This window comes from Fragaria vesca, linkage group LG6 (assembly GCF_000184155.1).
Source record: "Fragaria vesca subsp. vesca linkage group LG6, FraVesHawaii_1.0, whole genome shotgun sequence".
NCBI classification, from domain to species: domain Eukaryota; kingdom Viridiplantae; phylum Streptophyta; class Magnoliopsida; order Rosales; family Rosaceae; genus Fragaria; species Fragaria vesca.
Window position 1 is genome coordinate 15327507 of NC_020496.1, and position 22223 is coordinate 15349729.

General features: G+C 37.9%; 2 protein-coding genes and 1 non-coding gene across 3 annotated transcripts; all 3 read right to left on the reverse strand.

The window, feature by feature from the left end:
* Positions 1–1060: 1060 nt before the first annotated feature.
* Positions 1061–2506, reverse strand: LOC101299880. The gene is made up of 2 exons (XR_184926.1): positions 2345–2506; positions 1061–1918 (listed from the first exon to the last, which is right to left on the reverse strand). It is a non-coding gene; the product is annotated as an uncharacterized LOC101299880 (transcript).
* Positions 2507–8405: 5899 nt separating this feature from the next.
* LOC101307413 (cytochrome P450 716B1-like) lies at positions 8406–11855 on the reverse strand. The gene is made up of 9 exons (XM_004303063.1): positions 11582–11855; positions 10840–11164; positions 10587–10736; positions 10036–10293; positions 9287–9373; positions 9103–9181; positions 8885–8991; positions 8680–8798; positions 8406–8582 (listed from the first exon to the last, which is right to left on the reverse strand). Exons 1-9 carry the CDS (start codon positions 11836–11838, stop codon positions 8489–8491), a joined length of 1476 nt encoding a protein of 491 aa, XP_004303111.1. The 5' UTR covers positions 11839–11855; the 3' UTR covers positions 8406–8488.
* Positions 11856–15445: 3590 nt separating this feature from the next.
* On the reverse strand, positions 15446–21405 carry LOC101303139 (acyl-coenzyme A oxidase 3, peroxisomal-like). The gene is made up of 13 exons (XM_004303048.1): positions 20726–21405; positions 19831–19948; positions 19619–19726; positions 19323–19495; positions 19114–19213; positions 18924–18998; positions 18665–18795; positions 17823–17958; positions 17619–17738; positions 16907–17053; positions 16691–16795; positions 16475–16576; positions 15446–15916 (listed from the first exon to the last, which is right to left on the reverse strand). The coding sequence occupies exons 1-13, from the start codon at positions 21181–21183 to the stop codon at positions 15665–15667; spliced, it is 2025 nt and encodes a 674-aa protein (XP_004303096.1). The 5' UTR covers positions 21184–21405; the 3' UTR covers positions 15446–15664.
* Positions 21406–22223: the final 818 nt, after the last annotated feature.

Below are 22223 nucleotides of genomic sequence, written 5' to 3' on the forward strand. Positions count from 1 at the left end.
TTCGTCGGCTATAGTTATTTTTTAATTATTTATTACACACTTTAGCCGACGAATATATTAATTGTTTCGTCGGCTAAAGTCTGGGAAAAAAACCGACGACATGTTTTTCGTCGGCTAACTGTGGGACTATAGCCGACGAAAAAAAAATTTTCGTCGGCTAAAGTCATCACCGACGACCTTTTCCCGACGACACTATAGCCGACGAGCCTTCGTCGGCTAAGATCTTAGCCGACGAATTAAGATAACAGGCCGACGTAAAATTTTTCGTCGGCTAAAGTGCTTGTCCTGGTAGTGTAACCATTTAACAAAGGAAGGAACTCACCGTCTCATCAAAGCAAACATGACACGCTGAGTGCACCAACCAGGACATAACCCACCGATATCTACCAAAAATCGGTAGAAATTTAAAGCATAAAAACAAAAACAATTGCAAAACATAAAGAAAGTAAAATAGTGAAAACACTAAACTTAAAGATAGAGGTAGCCTAATCATTATGTTTATTTCATAATAGTTTGGAAAAAAAGTAAAAGTCGTAAACTGCTCTGCTAGGGTTTGGACTTTTGGTAACCTTCGTGATTCAATCATGGAGATTTTGGCATGGAATTGTCGTGAAACAACGATCATTCTATGGAAGCTCTACAAACTTTGATTCGTCAGAAGAAGCCGTTTTTCATTTTTTTTTTTTTTTAAACTAAGGTTCACGATGGAGATTATTTGAATAACCTTCGATTGAAGATAGGCTATAGGAACTATGAGGCGGTCCATAGCGATGGTCAATCGGGTCACTTAGCGTCATATTAGGAGGATTAAACGGAAGTCAGATTCCTTTCCAAATCGAAATTTCATATTGATGTTGAGATTTTTGTAGGGTTGGCATTGGTAGGTATACCAACTCTATTTTCCAATACCATGTACCAACCAACTTAAGATTGGTAGACAAAATCTTATACCAAAACCAACCGTCAAAGTTGGTATACCAACTTAGTTGGTACGGTTGGTACGGTTGGTATTGGGCCTCTACCAAGTTTAGATTGAGGCCCAACAAACTGAAAGGCCCAGCTCATTTAAATCCTTTTTTTGGGCCTATACCAAACTTCTATCAATTATCAAACTATTCAAAGTTCAAACACATTCAAAGTTCAAACACATTCAAAGTTTCACACATCATATAATTTCAAATGCATAAACAAGCAAGATCAAAACTTCAAAAGTTCAAATACAACAAGCCAACAACGTCTAAAGTGTTATACAGAAAATTAAATAACACATGTCCAATGAAAACACAAAAGTCCAGATTAGCAGGGAAAGAGGGATGCTGTGAGATTGTAAGGGTTTCAGATCAGTTGAGATTGTAAGGGTTCTCTACCATAATGTGAGAACACAGAACATAGAACACAATCAACACATAGATTGATAGATAAACAGTCATAAATTATAATCAATGACTACAACTATCACCATTGTAAAAACGGTCTCAAACTTCCCATTAGAAACCACGACAGAGTATAAAAAAGGTAAAAAGATGTTGAAGCTTCGACCAATTATATGTTTGTGCATCAATATCATGACACATTAACAAATAAAGCTATTGTGAAGTTATAAACCAGCCCTTCAATCCTAGGCTTAATCCATCCCAATATAGCTGTCTGATATGTAATTCAAACAGAATATTAAACATTCCATTAATTAAAAACTGAATTTGAGTTGAAATTACTGCTATCAGACTAATGAATGTCACATAGAACTCCTAGGTTTCAAGATCATATCGTCAATTTGGCATCAAGAAAAAAGAGAAAGGAAAATGGAATGGAGTCAAGAGAGAGCTACCTTTTTCAGAGTTGATATACACCAGCAGCTTGATTGTAAATCTTGATCAAAAGGGTCAAAACGAGTTTCCACCAGCAAAATGAGAGCAGACTGAAATTGAATTGAGGAGTAAACCCATAAAACACATTATTTTTTGTATCATGTATTCTGTATAATGCGTAGTAATTTTGCCAAAACAGAGAACTCATAACTTCATAATCATACACATGAACATGAACTTGGTATTGTTAGTAATCAATTATGCATTGCATGATTGACAGGCTACGATGATTCCAAATCTTTTGTACACAGTACATTGTACCCCTGTTTTGGAACACTGGAATTACTTTATTTCAATAAATCAAACCCAGTGCTTAATTTGTGTAATGCATAAGTGGACATATGCAATCAAACTTGTTTTATGGATTAAATCTGTACGCCAATCGACAAACCCAGCAAACAAAAACCAATTCCCAAAACAAAATCAAGAATCGAATAAGAACAAAGAAGCCCAAATATCTGAGTTCCAAATCGTACCGTAATCCTTGCTGCGGTCTTTGATTTCACCTTGAACTGCAAGCGGAAATTAACAATGAAAAACACAAATGGAAACCGAACGAAGCAGAAGGAAGAAGCTCAGGTGCTGCTGAGTCGACAGCGAGAGAGGCGAGGTGGCGAGAAGCTGAGTCGAGGTGGTGGAGCCGCGGGGGTGCTGCTGAGTCAACAGCGTGAGAGGCGAGGTGGCGAAAAGCTGAGTGGAGGTGGCGGAGCCGCGGAGGTGCTGCGAAGTCGAGGTGGTGGAGCTGCGGGGGTGCTACGAAGTCGAGAGATGAGAGAGGCGAGCGCGAGAGTGACTCTGTGAGTCTCTGTGAGTAAGGATTCAGGTTAGATCCACTCATCCACAGATCAACGGCTTAGATAATTAATAGTTTTAATTATTTTTTATTATTTTTAATATAACTCAGTTGGTACATGGTATACTGTATTTTGGGAAAATCTGTACCACGTACCAACCAACTTCTAAAACTTGGTACGGTACTACTGTACCGAAAACTCGGTTACCAACTACTTGGCATACCAATTTGTTTGGTACGGTTGGTACATGGTTGGTTGGCATCGTCAGGGTCCAAATTGCCACCCCTAGATTTTTGTACTAGATGGATTTGGAGTTTGGTAGCGACTAACCGGATTTTATGGACGTCCATCAGCTGCTGAGCGTTGAAGATCTTGGGAGCGGTTGTGTCAGCTTGTCGGAGCATCGTGTCTGCCTTGGATTGTAGGGGGGGATTTCAACGAAATCGTGTCTAAATCAGAGAAAGAGGGCGCATGGTGTTATTCGATGTGAGAGGCACATGCAAAGTTTCATTTAGGCGCTGACTGATGTTGAACTGTTGGATGCAAGGTTTTTTGGTGTCCCCTTCACTTGGCATGGAGCGGAGTTAGGTGTCCTTTAGATAGAATGGTGGCCAATATCCCTCTTGGTTCGACTTATTTCTAGCGACTAGGGTTACACATTTTCCACCTATCCATGGTGATCATATCCATTTTCTTGTCGGTGTTTATGTGGATGAGCAACCGGGCATGGTTCCCTTGAAATACTTGTTTCGGTTTGAGTCAGGTTGGACGGAATTAGAAGCATGTAAAGCTGTGATTGAGGAGGAATGGGCAGTGACGCAAACTGGAGTTCCTATGTTTCTGATGGTTCAGAAAATAACTAAGACTCTTATGGCTTTGAATGTACGGCAACGGTCAGCATTTGGGAAAAGGAAAAGAGAGATTGAACTGCTTCATTATAGATTGCAGGAGTTATTCAATTTACCTCTTTCTGAGGTTAATCAAGCGGAGTATGTAGAGCTATCAGGTAGACTTGAAGCTTTACTGGAGGAAGAACATGCTTATTGGAAACAGAGAGCCAAGGTTCAGTGGTTGTCTGATGGTGATAAAAATTAGGGCTAGGCACGGGACGGGATGGGCCGGGATTTGACGAATCTTGTCCCGAAAATAAAAGAACGGGACGGGACGGGAATACGTTTTTAGAAATCTGTCCCGTGCGTTCCGATCTGGATCGGGACCAGGACGAGATAGGGATCCCGACAAATTAACCCTGAAACAACATTAATGAAATTAATGAAAAAAAATCCAAAATCACACAAGCAAAAAAAAAAAAGAACATTGATGAAATTAAAAGTACTAAAATCAATAAGAACATATGTGCATAGGTGCTAAATTATATCCCACTTTAAAAGTGCTAAACATCCCACATTAAAAATTAACCCTCAAACAACAAATAAAAATATCTAAAATCACACAAACAAAAAAAAAAACATGAATGAAATTAAAAGTACTGTTTTAGACCAAATTGAGTGTGGTTGAGTGCATTATAACACTATGCAACCTAAAAAATCAAGTATAAAATGATTAAAATCAAGTATTGTAATATTACGGGACGGGATCGGGACAGTTAAAATCAAGTATTGTAATATTACGGGACGGGATCGGGACATCTTGTCCCGTCCCGTTTCAACATTACCATAATGGGATGGGATTGCCATTTTCAAAACCTATCCCGTCCCGTCCCGCTAACTTTCAGGACGGAAGGTATGGGATCGGGATTCCGATACTAAGTGCCCAGCCCTAATAAAAATACAAAAAAATTTCACCGTAAAGCTTCAAATCGGAAGGCGAAAAATCGGCTTCAAGGCTTATTTGGTAATAAAGGTGTCTTGCGTCCGGCAACAGATGGTATGGAGAATGTAATTTGGACCATTTGCAATCAATGTATGGAATAGCATGGTTATATGAGTCTCATATGCACTCGGTTGTGAACCTACTTCAGCCTAAGGTTTCAACATAGATGAATTTGGAGTTGTGTGCAGATCATTCAGATGATGAGATTAGGATTGCATTATTCCAAATGTATCCTACAAAATCACCAAGACTGGATGGCACGCCTCCTGTAGTTTTTTTTTTTTTTTTTTTTTCAAAAATACTGAGATACAATTAAGAAGGATGTTTGTGTCGCGGTGAAAAACTTCCCCCAAACTGGTATGTTGCTAAAGGCGGTTAACTACACCCGTGTATGTTTGATTCCTAAGGTGGCAAACCCAACTCAGGTATATATTTGATTTACGTCTGATAGTTTTGTACAACGTTTTATATAAGATCTGTTTGAAAGTTGTAGCCATCAGACAAAAGAAACACTTGGCTACTGTTATTTCCCCTTTTCAGAGTGCTTTCATTCTGGGCCGTCAAATTATAGATAATTCTTTGATTGTCAATGAGGTTTCTCATTTTATTAATTTAGATTCTTCTGAAGGACTAATAGTCGCTTAAATTAGACATAGTCTATGATCATATGGAGTGGTCGTTTTTGGAGGCAGTACTTTTTTGGCTAGGTTTTGATGATAACTAGGTTAAAATTGTTATGCCGTGTGTGTCAACTGTTAAATATTCCTTTTTGATTAATGGTCAACCATATGGTATGCTCTCATGAACTAGGGGATTGAGACAAGGTGATGCACTGTCACCGTATTTGTTCTTATTGGGAGCAGAAGTAATTTTCGCTATGCTTGAGAAAAAAGCGGCCCAAGGTCTTCTTCATGGGATTAAGGTGTGTGAAGGTGCTTTTGGTAATTCATCATCTTTTATTTGGAGACGATAGTTTGCTATTTGGAAAAGCTACATTGGAGTGTGCCTTGATACAATCAGTTCTACTTGACTATGAAGCTGCCTCATGACAAAGGATTAATTTTCAAAGAGTGAGATTGTTTCAGTAGAGGAGTGAACCCTTCTCTACAGGAAATCTTAGCAGAGGTTTTGCTTGTCGGTATTGTTTCACAACATGTGAAATACCTTGGATATACCTACGGTTGTGGGTTGGAACCGTACCGAGAAATTTGCATACATTAAGGAACAATTGAGTCAGAAACTTGAAGGTTATTAGGGGGGTAGCCCAAACTACTCTTTCTTTTGTATTCAATGTGTTGTTTTATGTTACCTAAGACTTTCTGTATTACTTTACATTAGACGTGTGCTAAATTTTGATGGAGGAGTAAGGTTGAGAACAGGAAAATCCATTGGATGTCATGGGAGAAGATATGTCGGCCTAAAAGAGGTAGCAATAAATGCTACTTCTAATTTTTTTTTTTTTCCTATTTCTACCCTTCACCAATTCAAGAGAGTTGACCATCCTCCTTATGAAAAGCTAGCTACTTATGTTGAATGGACAAGCATGGTGACCCAGAACAAATGCTTCACCAAAATTGAAGAAACACAGTAGATGAAATAAAATAGATTATTTTACAGAAGACTGAAGAGATGCATCATGCATGGAAGGAGAAAAATCCCTGCCATATCATCTAGTGAGGAGGCAACCATACATTTTCATTACATTAAAGTGCACCTAAGCCGAAACTGGAAATACTAGTAGTTGAACATTAAACATATATAGTTCTTGGCAAATCTGAATGTGCTAGTCCAATGCTGAAATCACATTCAGAGCATCACCTTTATTTCCACACTCGTAAAACCCGCTTGGTGACAAGTGTATAACCATTCACCAACGTCGATAACTCACATGATTGTGAATATACAACCCCAATACCAGGCACAGTTATACACCTACACAATCTCCCCATTCATTTATACAGACGTCCCCCATATATGCCTTGTTCTTGATTTAGAGCCTCATCAATGTTTAATTTTAGGACCCTGTTTAGGCCTCACCCATCTTTGTACCCTCACCGAATGGATTCTCACCAATACAGTCCCACCGTTCTCTTCACAAGCCGTATTTCCTTTTCCAGCTTTAGTAAAGCTCTCCCACCAAACTCCGTCCCATTCCACCAATGTAGCCTCCACCTCATCTCTCTCATGAATTATATTATTTCTTTTGTGCCATATATTCCATCATCTTCATGCCACCACATTAAACTATTCAAGATCATCCTCTCTGGTAACAGAAACAATATGAAATCCTTCTCCTTTCACAATTGTTTACAGCTATTTTTCAGACTCGATTGTCCATTCCAATGATTTCTAGACATCAAATCTCCTTCTTTCCTTGATTTGTCTTGAGCAGCCACCCAATACACCATTAAATCTCTTTCAACAAGTTCTTGACGGCGTTTTCAAAAACTTTGTGGAAGTTGTTTTAATGGAGTTTGTAAAACATCAATTGATTTGTTATTAGGTATCAGCATATCGATCGAGCCGTAAAGAGCAAAAGAAAACTATAATGAGCCTACATTATATGGATAAATACTCCATTTCTGCTATTAAGTTTTCAAGTTTTGGAACTCCATCTGGAATCAATTTATGTTCACATCTAGATCAATCTGAAATTTTCGTTTTCTTAAAATGGATATGAAATTCATATCTTCATCTGCTCAAATTACCAGCAAGAGGAAATGTGTTAGGAAGACAATACCCCTCAAAGCTAAGTGGAAGTTAGTCGAGTTAACGGGAAATGAAGTATATGTTGGGTCGGGGGTATGACTGTGGGATACCAAATGATATTTTAATAATGTGAGATACCGAAGTGTAGAAATTAAAGCGTGAAATGTTAGAGAGTACATGTCTATCTACATTTTTTTCCCCTAACTGTAATTCAGTCAAATTCAGAGTAATCCTTCTTTCAAAACTAGTTCATAATGTGTCTAAGCAGATGATGTAGGGAGGATGGCAAAGGTGATCGAGGAGCAGATTGATCATTGCAAGTCCAAGCTCGGTTTTCTACAGATGTGGCGTTTGGTGTTTGAATGTTAATTATTAGGATTACAATCATTTTACATCCCTGAGGTTTAGGGTTAACTTCATTTCAGTCCACGTTCTCTCAATTTTAAAAATTTACCCCTAAAGTTTCTAATTTTCATAAATCATGCGAACTGCTGAAATTGCGTCTAATTTGGACGTTAATTCTGACATTATAACTCAGTTTAAGAGCTAAAATATTCATCTAACAACAAAAATCGTCTTAGAATCTTTTTTCTAAGATTCCATGTTATCATTTAACGCCCAAATTAGACGAAATTTCAGTAATTTGACTTGATTTAATAAAATTTGATACTTTAAGGGTAAATTTTCAAAATTAAGAGTATAGAGAGACTAAAATGATGTTAACCCCAAACTTGATGGGGATAAACTGCAATTAATCCTAATTATTATACCTTTCTTAACTGAGAACGACGAGATGAGTCAAACTCGACACTTTGCCCTGGCATACTTTTTCGGCCATCCGAGTTTATCTTGCGCCTCAAAACAGCAATTTACTTATTTTGGAGCATTTTATGTTCTCTTGCATGTTTGTTTTGGATTCGATTTTATCTTAATTCGTAGGCTTTTAGGCTTGGTTGTTAATCATCCTAGAGTTTGTTTTTCTCATATATAAGCACCTTATAGATAGCAATCATCTATCTTATGATTATTAGTCAAAAATCTTAAAGAGTTATCCTCTTAGTTGCTGGTGGATTCCAGAGCTTAACTAGGATTTATCGTTTGTAAACTCTTTAACCCTCCATACTATCTACGGCGTCTGCAGAACCCCAAGCGTAACACCTTACGAACGATTGAGTTCAATATTACAAAGAAAAATACGAAGAGTAGGCAATAACGTTCTAGATTGGATTACATGCACGTACAGAAAAGTTTTCAGTACAATACTACTAGTTTTACTCCCTTTACTTATAAGGGATTCAAGGTAATGGGACAACCACTCCTCAGTCTAGGAAAATGTGCATTCTCTTGGAGACTGGTATCAAGATCATCGACTGTCCAGCTGCACAATAGTAGGAAGAAGCTGATGAATTTGATGACCAGTAATAGATATAAAGAAGGAATAATTTGCTTAATTTGTATTAGTGTCACTACTTTACCTGTAAGCAGAAGTGAGACGGTAAAGAAAGACCATCATTGTCATCTTGGCCATATTGATTCCCAAGCATGTCCTGGGTCCTGACGCAAATGGTATGAAACTGTAAGGTTTCAGCAGTTCCTGCAGTTATATATGTGCACATTGATTAATTAAGGAAGAAAAAGAGGAGATGGATGAAGAGATTGAGAGCTAGTTCGTATACGTACATCAAATCTAGAAGGGTTGAATTTGGAAGGGTCTGGGTACAATTCTGGGTCGTTGTGTATGCATTTCGCATCAACGTTCACATGCCACCCTTTCTTTATTTCAAAACCTGCAATAGATAATATGCAATCACAACTTCATTGACGGATCTAATTACAACTTTAAGCAATAGCTAGTAGCTTAATTTGTTTGATAGAAGTAGTTGAAATCTTAGGCTTGCCTTCTATAGTACAGTCAGCGAGTGCAACGCGAGGATACCACATAACCACACTTGATATCCTCATTGTTTCTTTAAGAACCTGGAAAAAAGAACACACGCAACACTGAATAATTAAAAATAGCTCTGATTTTCTGAGTATAAGAAGAATGCACGATTCAACCTGATTTTCGAGCTCGATCATTACCTTCCAACAGTAGGGCATTCTATTAATATCTTCGAGGGTGACTGATGCTCCTTCGGGCTTGGATCTAGCTATTGACAAAACTTCCTTCTGCACATTCATATAATTCTTGCTCACTTTTGATGAACTGTTATCTTGAAGACGAAAAAGTTACCACCAAAACGTTCTATATATTTATGGCGCGAACCTTGCAGTTATGCTGATTAGAAAGACAGGTAATTATTTGTCCTAATGCAAGTCAAATTTAAACCAAAATTATGAAAGAGCTTCACATGATCACATCGATCGGTAGTATTAATTTTGCAATTTTATCAGGGCAGAATGCTTGATGATAAAAGAGGCTGTAAAAGGGACATCAATGTGGGAATCGAAGGCATTCGTGAATGCACCTTCTAGTCTTGTATCAGGAGAGAAAAATTGCCAGATCCTCCACCAGTTACAAGTAGTGTGTCAAGGAACGTTCATGCTATATTTCTAACCACATTTACCAACTTAATTAGGACACTAACTGATATATCCAATCGACTAAATAATAGAAAGGGGTTCAAATTGGTAACCCCTATTTTACAAACTCCATGCACATGTCTATTAATTGGAAACTAACTCATGGAGGGGTGCCAATTTCAATCCCCAATAATTAACATATGCCAGTTAGAACTGATCGATTTAATTAGTAAGTAAACATCAACTGGTACTCTGGTACCTCATGACTCATGTGGTTAGAAAAATTATAGCATGAGATGGAGGCTTACCCTGAGAATATCTTGGACTTGTTGGTTTTCATCCAGAAACTTGACACTCCACATCTGTGTAGCTGAAGTGGTGGCCTGCCCTGAAATTAAAAGGGTCATCAAGTTGTCCATGATTTCCGGGTCTTGGAGCTTTTCATCGGGATGGTATGAGTCTCTTCGTAACAATGACTGTAGGAAATCTTCAGGTTCTGGCCACTCTTCCCCACTTCGCCGTCTTGCAATCATGTCTTTGAAGATTTCCATTATACGTCTGCGAGCCTGCACCATTAATTCAGAATTCTCTTAATCAGTACATTCGATCTTCAAGTTACATAAGGAATCAATTAAACTTATGATCGAATGTTATTGCCAATGACTAGACTGATTGTTGATTTCCGGCCACACTAGTTTGTACATGATTTATCTACTAGAGTTCGAAGTTGGTGAATAGTATAGGTCGCTCACATATATTTAGGACACAATAGGAATAGCAGGCAATTGAGTTCTTTGCTAGCTAGCTAACTCATATTTCCGATCCCCTCCTCAACGACTAGATAGGCAGCTTACGTTACCTTGATGCCTTTGTAATATTTAGTGCCTGGAATCATGATAGGAGCAGAAAAGATTGCATTTGACACTGCAGTGATGTCTTTCTCAAGTTGCCGTAGCAAGGCCTCATCCGTGATGCTCATTAGCATGCAGCACATCGAATCAAATGCCATCTGCATATCATATCACATATAAAGATTCAGATTTCAGAGAGCAGTAAGCTATATAATTACTATATATACATACCAGATCAATTAAGTAGCAAACAATCTTTACCTTCATACTGAAGTCAAACACAGAAAAGCTTTTCCCACCTTGTTCTAATTTCTTTAGTCTCTGACAAAGCATTTTATCAAATTTCTCGATGAATGAAGATAAAGAGTTCATGGAGAAAAGATCTGATAACAAGTCCCTTATCCTTTTATGGTTCTCATGTGATACAGTGAACAAGCTTTTATCTCCTATACAATCTAGCAATGCTTTCATATACCCTTTGTTGAACTTGACGAAATCATTAGAAAGAATCATTCTTGCACCGTCTGTACTTGGAACAAACACATGGATCTTGCCAAAAACTCTCGTCTTGAACCACTTCCCGTACCTAGTTTCACCACACAATCATCAATTATAACTTCAAAAATTGACAAAACGAGAAGTCAAATAATGATACCATTATAATCATTATTGGATCAATGAAATTCGAAGTCTTTTTTTTTAATAATTGCATCGAGTTCAAGGGGTTCGGATATGACAAGCATGATGGCATAGACCCTTCAGATGCAGGTTTCTGCAACTTATTACACGTAGCTGTATGTGATGTTGATGCATATGCATTTATTTCTTTCTCAATGGTTGAAATTCTATGGTCAAATGTAGTATTAGAAGCAGAGAAATTACTAAAGAGATAATTTGATTCTTTGAATGAAAAATTTGTATAAATGGGTTCTTGGAGATGAAAGAGACTCCTTTGATCTGTAGTATATTTCATGAAATGAAAACTGCATGAATGCCAACTAACCTTATTCGCCGTAGTCTGATAAACTCATAGCATCCTCCTGTGCTCTTGACTGCTGACAAAAAAGGAACGGTTTCACCTATAAAGGGTAACCCCAGTCGGCCAGGGATGTAACCTCTGGAACTTGCTGTGGCCTTTCTCCATGCTAATTTGGATACGAAAAATGCAACTCCGATAGAAAACAGTAGCGCAACTATGAGAACATCATAATGCTTCTTAACAAGGAAGAGGAACTCTTCTTTTGATATGGCACACAACATCTTAACTTACCTTCGTTGAACCAGTAGTACTCTGACGATGATCAGAACTAGACCGATATATAGATTATAAGTATCAAGCAGTTGCGAGGAATCATGATCCTACATGTCTTTTACTTAGGTAGAAGATGCTTCGTCACACATAAGACAAATATTTACCAACTGCTAACTGAGACATTGCTATGTTTTAGTAAGTTATGATATCAGTGAACACTTGTTCAGAAAAGTCAAAAATTTAGAGTAATATTAGATTAATTTTGTAGTTATTGGTTTAAACTGAGCTCTCATCTATCTCCTTGTGATAATATAATTTTGTGGTGCAGATAATAACTAAGTATAAATTGAAATTTGTTATGTCCATGTAGTTTGAAGTTGACATATGTTCAGTCCTTGTGGTTTCATTTTAATCTGAATAGTCCTTAAAGTCACGATTTTCCTTCCAGATAATCTTTCTGTCAATTTTTTTCTGTTAAAATGCTGACGTGTCTGTTAAAAACATTACAATTTTTAACGGCCACGTCAGCAATTTAACTGAGAAAATTGACGGAATAACTATTTAGAAAGAAAATTGTGACTTTAAATACCATTCAGATTAAAATGAAACCAGAAGGATTGAACAAATGTCGACTTCAAACCACCACAAAAACTACGTAGTATTTAACCCTTATGTCTTAAAGCTGAAGATCGAAGTGGATGATGTACGTATTTGATTGACCCCGAGATGCCCGCTGTATACATATAGCCTCTTACAGAAACTTGAGATCGAATCTAGTAATTTAGAAAGGACCAGGAATCTGACAAAACAGGCCGGCTGGTCACCGGCCGGTGCTTCGAAATGGCATTCACATGATCGATGCTCCAGATATGAGATCAGCAGTAACTAGCTAGCGCCACGTACAGACGACCTTTTAATTTGTTCCCCATATGAATTTTGTATCAGTTAGATGTAGAGTCTACACTAAACATACATCCTAGTATTGATCATACGCAACCTCGTTCGTGAGGGTTTTTTGTGTGTTTTGTTTAAGTGTCGATCGAATTACCGAGTGATCAACTTGTGCTACCAGAGATGATGGATCGATCTTCTCACATTGGTAATTGCTTTGTTGTATTCCTAGCAACCACATTTTAGACTTCGATCAAATCCATGAAACCATTCTTTCTTGCATACACAGATGATGCAGCAGGTGATGAGATACTTAACTAATTGAGAGCTGCGTTCCCCAACAATGATGTCCAAATATCCCCAAAAATTTTAAAGAATCTCTGTCACGTACTATATATTACTTCAGTTAATTAATCTCTTGGAATGTTTTTCAATATGCACATAACACATATGGTCAATTTAGGATTATTATAACTAGTTTATAAGTAGGGTTGTATATGGACTCGCTCGATATTTATCAAGATATGGCTATATGCAAAAGTTAAAAACTCATCTGCCTCAACTTTTTCAATGATAATACGAAGTGTTTTTTTGTATTTATTTGAAACAGAATCATACATAGTGGTTACATAAATGAAATGAAATGAAATGTAGTACAGGTACAGTGGTACACCAACAATTCTAGTTATTCTACTGCTTGGGCAGAAAGGAGTTGCAGCTGGCAGGTGCTGCCCAAGAAGAAAGTATATTAATTTCATTCTGCACCTTCGAAAGCAACAAGGAATTGAGTAATAGTATATTAATTTTACCCCTTATTATTATTATCATTATCATTATTATAAGGGTGCGTAGGCATAAAGTATGAGTTGAAATCTAGAGTTTCAATGGTATCTGATCTATTTGAATACCAAGGGAGGTGGAATATTCCTCTATTGTCTGAGCTTTTTTCAGCTAATATTGTAAAATGTATTGTGGTTCTTCTGGTCAGTATTCATAATTATGATGACGGATAGATTTGGGGTGAAGACCGGAGAGGTCGATTCTCTGTTAAGTCTGCAAATCATGTAGCCGGCAGGAGAGTTCTAGAGGAGAATGAGACAGGACCGAATCCTAGTGCTAATCTTTGGAAAAAAATTTGGAAAGCCCAAGTGCCCGGGAAAGTAAAGATTTGTGCTTGGAAAGCTGCCTCCAATATCTTCCTACACGGAATAGGCTTAGTCAACGTGGTATTGATATTGACACATAATGTCCGTTTTGTGATGAAGAAGTGGAGTCTCCTTTACATGCTCTGAGAGATTGTGTTCATGCTAGTTCTTTCTTCCAACTAGCAAACCTTCCAAGCCATATATCAGCTCCTACAGTAGCAAACCGGTTAGTTTCCTTTATTCAACCTAGTACTTCATTCGCTACCATGTTGATGATTATTTGGGCTATCTGGATGAACCGTAATACTAAGGTTTAAGATAATGAGGTCAAACCAACATCTAAGGTTGTTCCTTCTATTCTGGGTTGGTATGCTGAATACCGTAAGGTATATGTCAATAATAATGTGCCTATTCAGGTGCCCAAAGTTGGTTGACAGAAACCTCCTACTGGAATGGTCAAACTTAATGTTGATGCTGCTTTCGATAACCCTAAAAGTTTAACAGGAGTTGGGGGTGTTTTTCGGGATGCTAATGGAACCTTTCTTAATTCTTAGGGGTTTTCGGCATTCTTTACCTCATGCAGCCTCTATACGGCATGCAGAACTTTAGGTACTAATTAAGGGGTTGGAATATGCCTTATCAGATCACCTGGTGTCGTTGATTGTGGAAACATATTGTCAAGAGTTGGTGTATGTAGTCACAGGTCATTCCCTGGACCATTCTAATTTGGGTTCCTTGACATCAGATCTGAAACAGCTTCTACAACAAGCTGATTCCGTCATTCCCTATCATGTTAGGAGGGAAGGTAACAAGGTAGCACATACTCTATAGCTAGAGAAGCCAACTTGGCTAATTATTATGATAATTTTTTTACACTTATCCCTCCGTCTATGGAGGTGTTACTCTCTTAGGATTGTAACGATGTTTAATCGATCAAGTTATTCATCCTTATTATTATTATTATTTAATAAAACAAGAATTTTCTCTTATTTTTCAGTGAACCACCAGAGCTTTTACCTAGGGTGCTTCGCTTGAGATCAGGGGCGGAGCCAGGTGGTGGCGAGGTTATGAAACTGCCTAACCTCAACTTTTCTAGTCAGCCATGAATATAGCTTGTCAAGCAATTGTTGTTCTTCAACAGAGGTTGAAGAAAAGGGCAAAGTTGTTATTTATTAGATTAACTAGGGACAAACTAGAAAGATACATAAAAGAACAGGTAAGCATTAAGTCTTATGTGGATAACAACACAAAATTAATGGAAGTCCACCTCGTTGGCTCCTGCTCCAATTTTCCTTCCCACCCCAGTCCATTCATTTCACTTTACTATAGCCTATAAATTTGTAATTTACAATTAACCACAATATTATCATCATCATCATTCTTTTATTTTCATTATTTGTCCTTTGTAACGTTTTATTTGTTATTGCAACTTATAGTATCTTTATATGGAATCCGTTCAAGTCAATCTTGTTTTTGGATCACCTGGCATGGGGTGGAAGTTTTGGACAACTATAAATAGAAGCAACGGAGCTCATCGAACTGATAGGTAGACAGATGTAACTAATGGAACTTTAGGGAACATGGTCATCAATGTTTGTGGGGATAACCGTAGTGCGATATTGCTTCCGAACTTTGATTGATGTAGAGTGGAAGAAGATCCAAGTAAAATGAAAGATACAAAACAACCAAAACATTTCTTATTTTAGTGTAGACATCATTTATTCAAATATATGCTATCTAATTCTTATTATAACACTCACATTTTTTTTTTTATCAGAAATAAGTAATTTTAAATTTTCTAGTGATGCTGAACTGAAGACCATGAATTTGACTCTATCCAGTTAAAAGCTATAGGACTTAGGAAAGCATCGGGGATGCCAAAAGAACTGACCAAGGTAAGCGCATGGGGTCGTAGCTCCCTGCAGAGGCTGCTTACTTCTTTCTGAACCGCAGTAACATTATCTGTTGATAAGTACCCATATCGGAGGAATGTCACGTCCTCTTCCAAACAAATCAATGCATACATTGTCCTCAACATAGCTAAGACATTCTGCAGCAGAGACAAGCAACATCGGTAACTGGATTTATTTTATGTTCTTACATAGCTAAGACATTCTGCAGCAGAGACAAACAACATCGGTAACTGGATTTATTTTATGTTCTTACTACAATGTCAGGAACACAGCTTATGCCACAATGACAGCTACCCACATTTTAATACGTAATATAATCTTCAGTACTGATAGTTTCTTTATTGGGCAAAATAAACTCAAAACCTTCTCTGTAATGTCATTTGTTCTGAAAAATTGATGATTCAAGGGTCGTTACACCCTGCAATAATCCATACCAGACTTGCATGCTCTCGTCTTTTTTGGTTTTTGTTTTTTTTTTTTTTTTTGGGCCTTTTCCAGATCAAATTTTCAGTATCCTAGCATGAAGCATGAAATTTTGACTTAAAAACACAAGACCTGAAAACACGTTCGTATTTCCCATCTATTCATGAAGCCTACTCCTTTAGTCATATACGACGGACTATATAGCCCCAAATGTAAACCTATTGGGTATTTGAACCTCAGTTTTTCACTAGGTCAATAACTATTACTCTTACCTTCAGTGAACCAGCAGGTACAGTTGCCTCTACATCGATGAAGGTTTGCAGTATTGTTCGATCAGAGAAAGCTCTTCCCAAGTCCTCGGCAAGCTGATAACTCTGGAACAGGAGAGAGAGTGTAATGAAATGAGAGAGAGAGAGAGAGGAGAGAGAGGGAGAGGGGAGGGGGGGGGGGAGAGATATTTAAGAGCAAAAAATGGAGATGATACTCACCAGAAGGACCGAGTACTCTTTGCTTTCTCCCTGTTTTTGCCGTTGTGACACTTCCAGAGCAAAGCGATTCAGTAGATCCCGCTCTCTTAAGCAAAATGCATCCATCTATGAGACAAAAGTGAGACTTCTAATAGTTTTGCATGACTAAATCTAAGAGTAGCAATGCATCCAATAGGATGCGAACATAAACCACGACTTCCCAAAAAAGTAAATCACCTGAAATTCGATACTCTGGAGAGTAGAACTTGTAAGGTGAGGTGGAATGACAGGGCAAGGTTTATTCATATGTTCTAAACCCAAAGCTTTAAATGGTTGATTTTTCTTCTGAGCTGTGATAAACTCTGCGAGAAGTGCCTTGCTAACCTGCATTAAAAACCCAAAATAGTCCACTGCTTTAGAATTAACTCTGATTTCAAACCAAAAAGTATAATTCATATGTACTTCTGTTGAATCTCCCAAGGCATATTTTCACCATTTATGGCTCTGCCCATGATTTGATAAACAAATTCCTCCTTGCTAATAACATTTGACTATAAGCAAGCAAATTCAATAGATACCATATATCCAGTGAAACCAACAGCTCAAGTGGTTCAAATTTTGACATGGTTCTCAGTGAAACTATGCAACAAGTGACTATGTGAATATGAAGTACGCAATCAATTTCAAACAGAACAAACTTGGGATTGGGAGGATATAAAGTAATGTACTTGCAAATATGCATTCCAATTAGTCCAGTAATTATGTGTCATAACTCATAAGGCTATCACAAACTATTTAAGCACACACCACACCTCAAGAGACAATGTTAACGTTTTTTTTTTATTCTTTTAACTTGTTTTCCATGACAAAACTTTCTTCAATTTCTGACAAATCAAATCAATAAAAATTCTGCAGTTTGAGCAAATAAAAAACCTATACTTGCCACTACCTGCTGCATCAGAACATTATTGTCCCCCTCAAAAGTAGACTGGACATCAAATTCACCTTTCAGATTACCAATGCGATTTTCAGTCTTCAGGCCTTGCCCTCCACAGGCTTCACGGCACTCCTGATATTTAAATCAATAGGCTTGAATGCATTCTAAAAAATTTAAGGCATGCAAATTTGAACAATAAATTTGGCAGCTCCTGACCTGAAGAGTTCGCATGTTGTGCCAAGTAAGTGTAGCCTTGAATGCGCTTGAAACAACATGGATGATTTTGCTGGACTCAGGAGTCCTTCCAACATAAATCGTCTTTAGGTGATTTGCAGCAAAAGTCATAGCATATCTGCAGCACATGAAGAATAATAATATTATAATAAAACAAAGAAGATTTGGAATGTGTGTATATTTAACAAGGATTCGCAATTATCCCACAATACACTATACTCCACAATACACTATACCTTACTGGACCAATCCAGATCCTCAAAATCTAGAACAGAAAACATGTTATATACTTTTTTCAAACTCTACAAAGGGAACTTGGAATCTTTCAACACATAGGTATCGAAGTACCAAAAAAATAAAACCATTAATTGTCTACGTTGCATACAATACTGATGCATGAAGATAATCACACGCAAAATCTATGAGTAAGACAGCTATTAATAACTACTAGCAGTCTAGCACAACCCACACCCTACGTGAGTGGAGAGAAGTTAGAAGTAGTGGGGAGACATTTCAAAGAATTACCACATTTTTGTTTTTAAAATCTTTATACCATTTATTTAATTACTATATTATCCTATGTTAATTTTATTACAGAGTATGTATTATATATGGGTTTTTACTGGTAAAAAAAAAAATTCAGTTATGGATAGCAGGCTCTCTTCTTTTAATAATATAATATGTAGATGATAGGAGTAAGAAGTATTCAGCTAGACATTAAGAAACAAGTTCAATAGGGACCCACATGGATATAATTATTCAAGCAACACTGGTTCCAATCCTTGTATAATTAAAACAAGACTACAGTGGCATGGAGTTCTTACGTCTTTGCAAGGAGAGGCAAGAGACGATGTTGATGACTTGGGTAATCAAGCAATAGGACTTCCGGCCCGTTTGGTGTAAGAGAAAAGGCCCGCCTTGTCAAAGAATACCTTATGGCAATCGCTAAACTTATCTAATTATAATGAAAGAAATGATTACGTCAATGATGACCTTCCACTTGGCAAGAATCACCCTTAAAATACATACAGGTACAAGAGCAATAGATACAGAATGATAGGCAACGGTCTTACAAATCATTACCTTCGCTGAGTAAATTGCACTGGTTGCTATAGTTACACGTCCAGATGTCAATGGAGCCAAGAATGCAGCAAATCTCTGAATCAAAGAAACAAAGGATAAACGGAAAGAACTGCTTTTCTTAGAACTGCATTTCTTAAAATAAGAACCCTGGGGGAAAAACAAACATATCCCCATTTGGAAATAGAACTACCTGATCAGGGTCTTTTATTGCACTCAGATACTGCCCTTCTGCGGTAACATCTGCTACTGAATTCAACAAATTTTCCCTGGGGATTCTCATGTTGTCAAACCTGGAACAAATTTATAAATCCTTTCCGTCATTTGTTTGTCTCTGCTAAGAGAAGAATGTAGTTGGCATTAAAAGTCAAACAATGTTATAGTCAGAAACACGAAGTTTACCATATTCGACCATTATCAACACCATTTAGACCAATTTTATGGCCGCAATCAGCAATACGGATGTTTGGACAGATGTTCCCATTTTCATCCCTGATCTGTGCTATAAATGCATGAACGCCTTGATTGGTCCCGGATATGTTGAGTTGTGAAAAGACTATAGTGTGTGTTGCATGCTAAACATCAACAGAAAAGGTAATATATCAGTGTAGAGTCAGCAATTAAGGAGGAAACTTATAGGCAACTTCAGCGGAAGAAATAAAGAATGCACAACAGTACATTTCAAAGGTGACCCTTACATTAGCTGCCCCTCCAATCCAATACTTCTGAGCAGATTCACAAGGAGTATTAATGACAAATTCTCCTGTTTTTGAATCATAAGTGGTGACTGTTTCGATTCCTCGAACCTGCAAACATCAATCTGGAAGTACTTAGTGACAAATTAACAGGGGAAAACAAGTATCTAGAGGCCCGCAAATGCAGAACAAATGATTGAACAAGCACTACATACATTACTCCCGTGCCCTAACTCAGTCATTGCAAAGCAACCCTTGATTGCATAATTCTCAGTGTCCCTCAGCCACTTGTCGTGATGGCGCTTTGTGCCAAAGAACAGAATGGCACCACCCCTGAAATTCAATGACCAAGTGATATCAATAATTTAATTACCAGCTTGAACTTCCAACCAAACACAATCAATCAACAATTCTCTGTTACATCAGAGACTAATCCCTCTTCTTCTTATACTCTCATTTACCACACAAACATCCAAACATTTGATGAAATCGATATAAAAGATCTACATGACAGCTTTTTCCCCAAAGTTGTTGAGCTCAATTCAAGTGCAGAACATAGCAGAGTGGGCTAGGAATGCTGGGACTCTAAGAAATATGTTACTTCTTCTAGCTGCCAGAGTTGAGGAGAAGAGAAATCCACGGCACCAAGCCTTCTATAAAATTCAATTTTATGTAATTCCAATAGGATTTAGGTTTACCAACAGATAGAAAAACATAATTCTTAGACTTCTACAGCACCAGAATACTCTATTAAAGACTTATTAGCAACAAAATCCTCAATTGCTTATAAACATAAATAGACATACAGACACACTCACCCTTGAGCACTAAATTTAAATATATTCTTAAGAGCGATTCATAATTCTTGGAAGTCCCATAAACTATCACCCAGACTTTCCTTTGCGCCAAAAAAAGGCTGGGCTTAGTCTTAGTCCTAGGCTTCCAAAGACAACATTTCTTTCTAACCAAGATATAGATGCTGCATTGAATTTAGATTTTTCTCTCCACCAAACAAACAAAGCTACACATTTCGCTTCGAACTCCAATTGAATCTAAGCCAACCAATCATCTCTAATACAGAAAAAATTTAAAAAAGAAAGAGTGATATACCATAGAAAGAAATGCACACCGAGCTTGACAGAGAGCGAATGATCGTAAATTCCGGAAACCTCAAGCAGCGCAAACTTCCTGAGCTCAGCCTCAACCCCTTTCTCGGTGAGCCACCCTTTGAAAACTCCGCGATCTAATAAGTACTCGATTCTCTTCATGGTCATCTCTCTCTGCTGCTCCATGCTCTGGTTATAGTCCGGCGACACAAACACTCGGCCGTCGCCGGCCTCTTTGGGATTGAACAGCTTGCTCTGCCTCATCAGGCCGAAGAGCCAGTCCCGCTCCTCCAGATTGTGGTGGTCCAGCAGCTTCCGCATCTCCTTGGTGTTGAATTCGAACGGCTCCGTCAGCTCCGGCGGAGAATACCCCAGGCAAGGGTTGGCGGTCAGAGCGGAAGAGGCGGCGGGGCGGTGGAGGTGGTTCGAGAGGACTTGGGTACGCCACGTCACCCGATCCATCGTCGGGTTCGGGTTAGGAATCGCGTCTGTGCGTTGATCGAGGATTTTTAAAGAGACAGAGAGAGAGAGACGGGTAGGTGAGATTTGGGCGCGCAAGTTGCGAAATGGGTAGCGGTTGCGCTGATTCGGAGAAGGGAAACGACGTCGTTTTGTACGTTGAATATTTATCACCTAGGGTGTGCTGCTGCTGCAGCATGGGCGTTTCTGATTGGATTATGTAATAAGCGAGTGGGAGTTATCCGTTTCTGGATCGGAGGATTGAACGGGAAGTAGGGACGGAAAGGGATTTTCATAGGGTTCCATTTGAACAGTGGGGCGGTTTGGTCCTACTTTACTATAGAGTAAATGATTGATCCACGACGTCGCGTGTCTAACTTTGAGACTCTCTGGTCTCTACCCAACCTTGTTTATTTCTCTCATTTTCCGTTTTCATCTTGTGGGCACGGCTCATTGATCAGTTATAACCATATTGAGACTGCACGTTTCTTTTGTTTTTATGAGAGCAAACTGTACTTTTCTTTTCAAAGCCTTTTTAGTGAGGATCTTTAAGTTGAGAACCAGTTAAAGACTTTTCGATTTATGGTTTAAAAGATCTATTTTTCGATCACATCTTGGCATCTCATCCATTCAGTTTTTAAGTTTATATGTGTAGATCAACCCTACAAATTTTCAACCAAATCGGTGATCGTTAAGGTAACAAACTAGATCAAATTAATAGACAAACCAAATCTGTCAAACGTAAACCGTTCAAGTTCATAATTGGTAAATAATGTCTTAACGATTTTCAATATGACTGAAAATTTACAGAAATGATCTACTCAAATTTACCTATAAACTGAACGGTTAAGATGTGGATATAAGATTGAAAAGTGGAATAAGACAAAAACTCTTCAACTTAAAGATCATCATTCGAAAGGCTTCCTGTTTCTTTTAGTTCATTAGCGAACTCAAAATTCAGTGTACCGACATGCACTCACATTATGCATAGTTTGATAGTTACTTTTCTTGATAAAAAAAAAAAACAACCTTCAACCAACTAC

What these genes read in the sequence shown, in the direction of transcription:
- LOC101307413 (XM_004303063.1), bottom strand. Translation starts at nt 11,838, where the DNA reads ATGTTGTGTGCCATATCAAAAGAAGAGTTCCTCTTCCTTGTTAAGAAG. An exon ending in AATATTACAAAGGCATCAAG is followed by an intron (nt 10,294 to 10,586) that starts GTAACGTAAGCT and finishes TTAATGGTGCAG; the next exon opens with GCTCGCAGACGTATAATGGA. An exon ending in AAGTCCAAGATATTCTCAGG is followed by an intron (nt 9,374 to 10,035) that starts GTAAGCCTCCAT and finishes ATGAATGTGCAG; the next exon opens with AAGGAAGTTTTGTCAATAGC.
- LOC101303139 (XM_004303048.1), bottom strand. Translation starts at nt 21,183, where the DNA reads ATGGATCGGGTGACGTGGCGTACCCAAGTCCTCTCGAACCACCTCCAC. An exon ending in GTTGATAATGGTCGAATATG is followed by an intron (nt 19,214 to 19,322) that starts GTAAACTTCGTG and finishes AATTTGTTCCAG; the next exon opens with GTTTGACAACATGAGAATCC. An exon ending in TTGCCTCTCCTTGCAAAGAC is followed by an intron (nt 17,959 to 18,664) that starts GTAAGAACTCCA and finishes CATGTGCTGCAG; the next exon opens with ATATGCTATGACTTTTGCTG.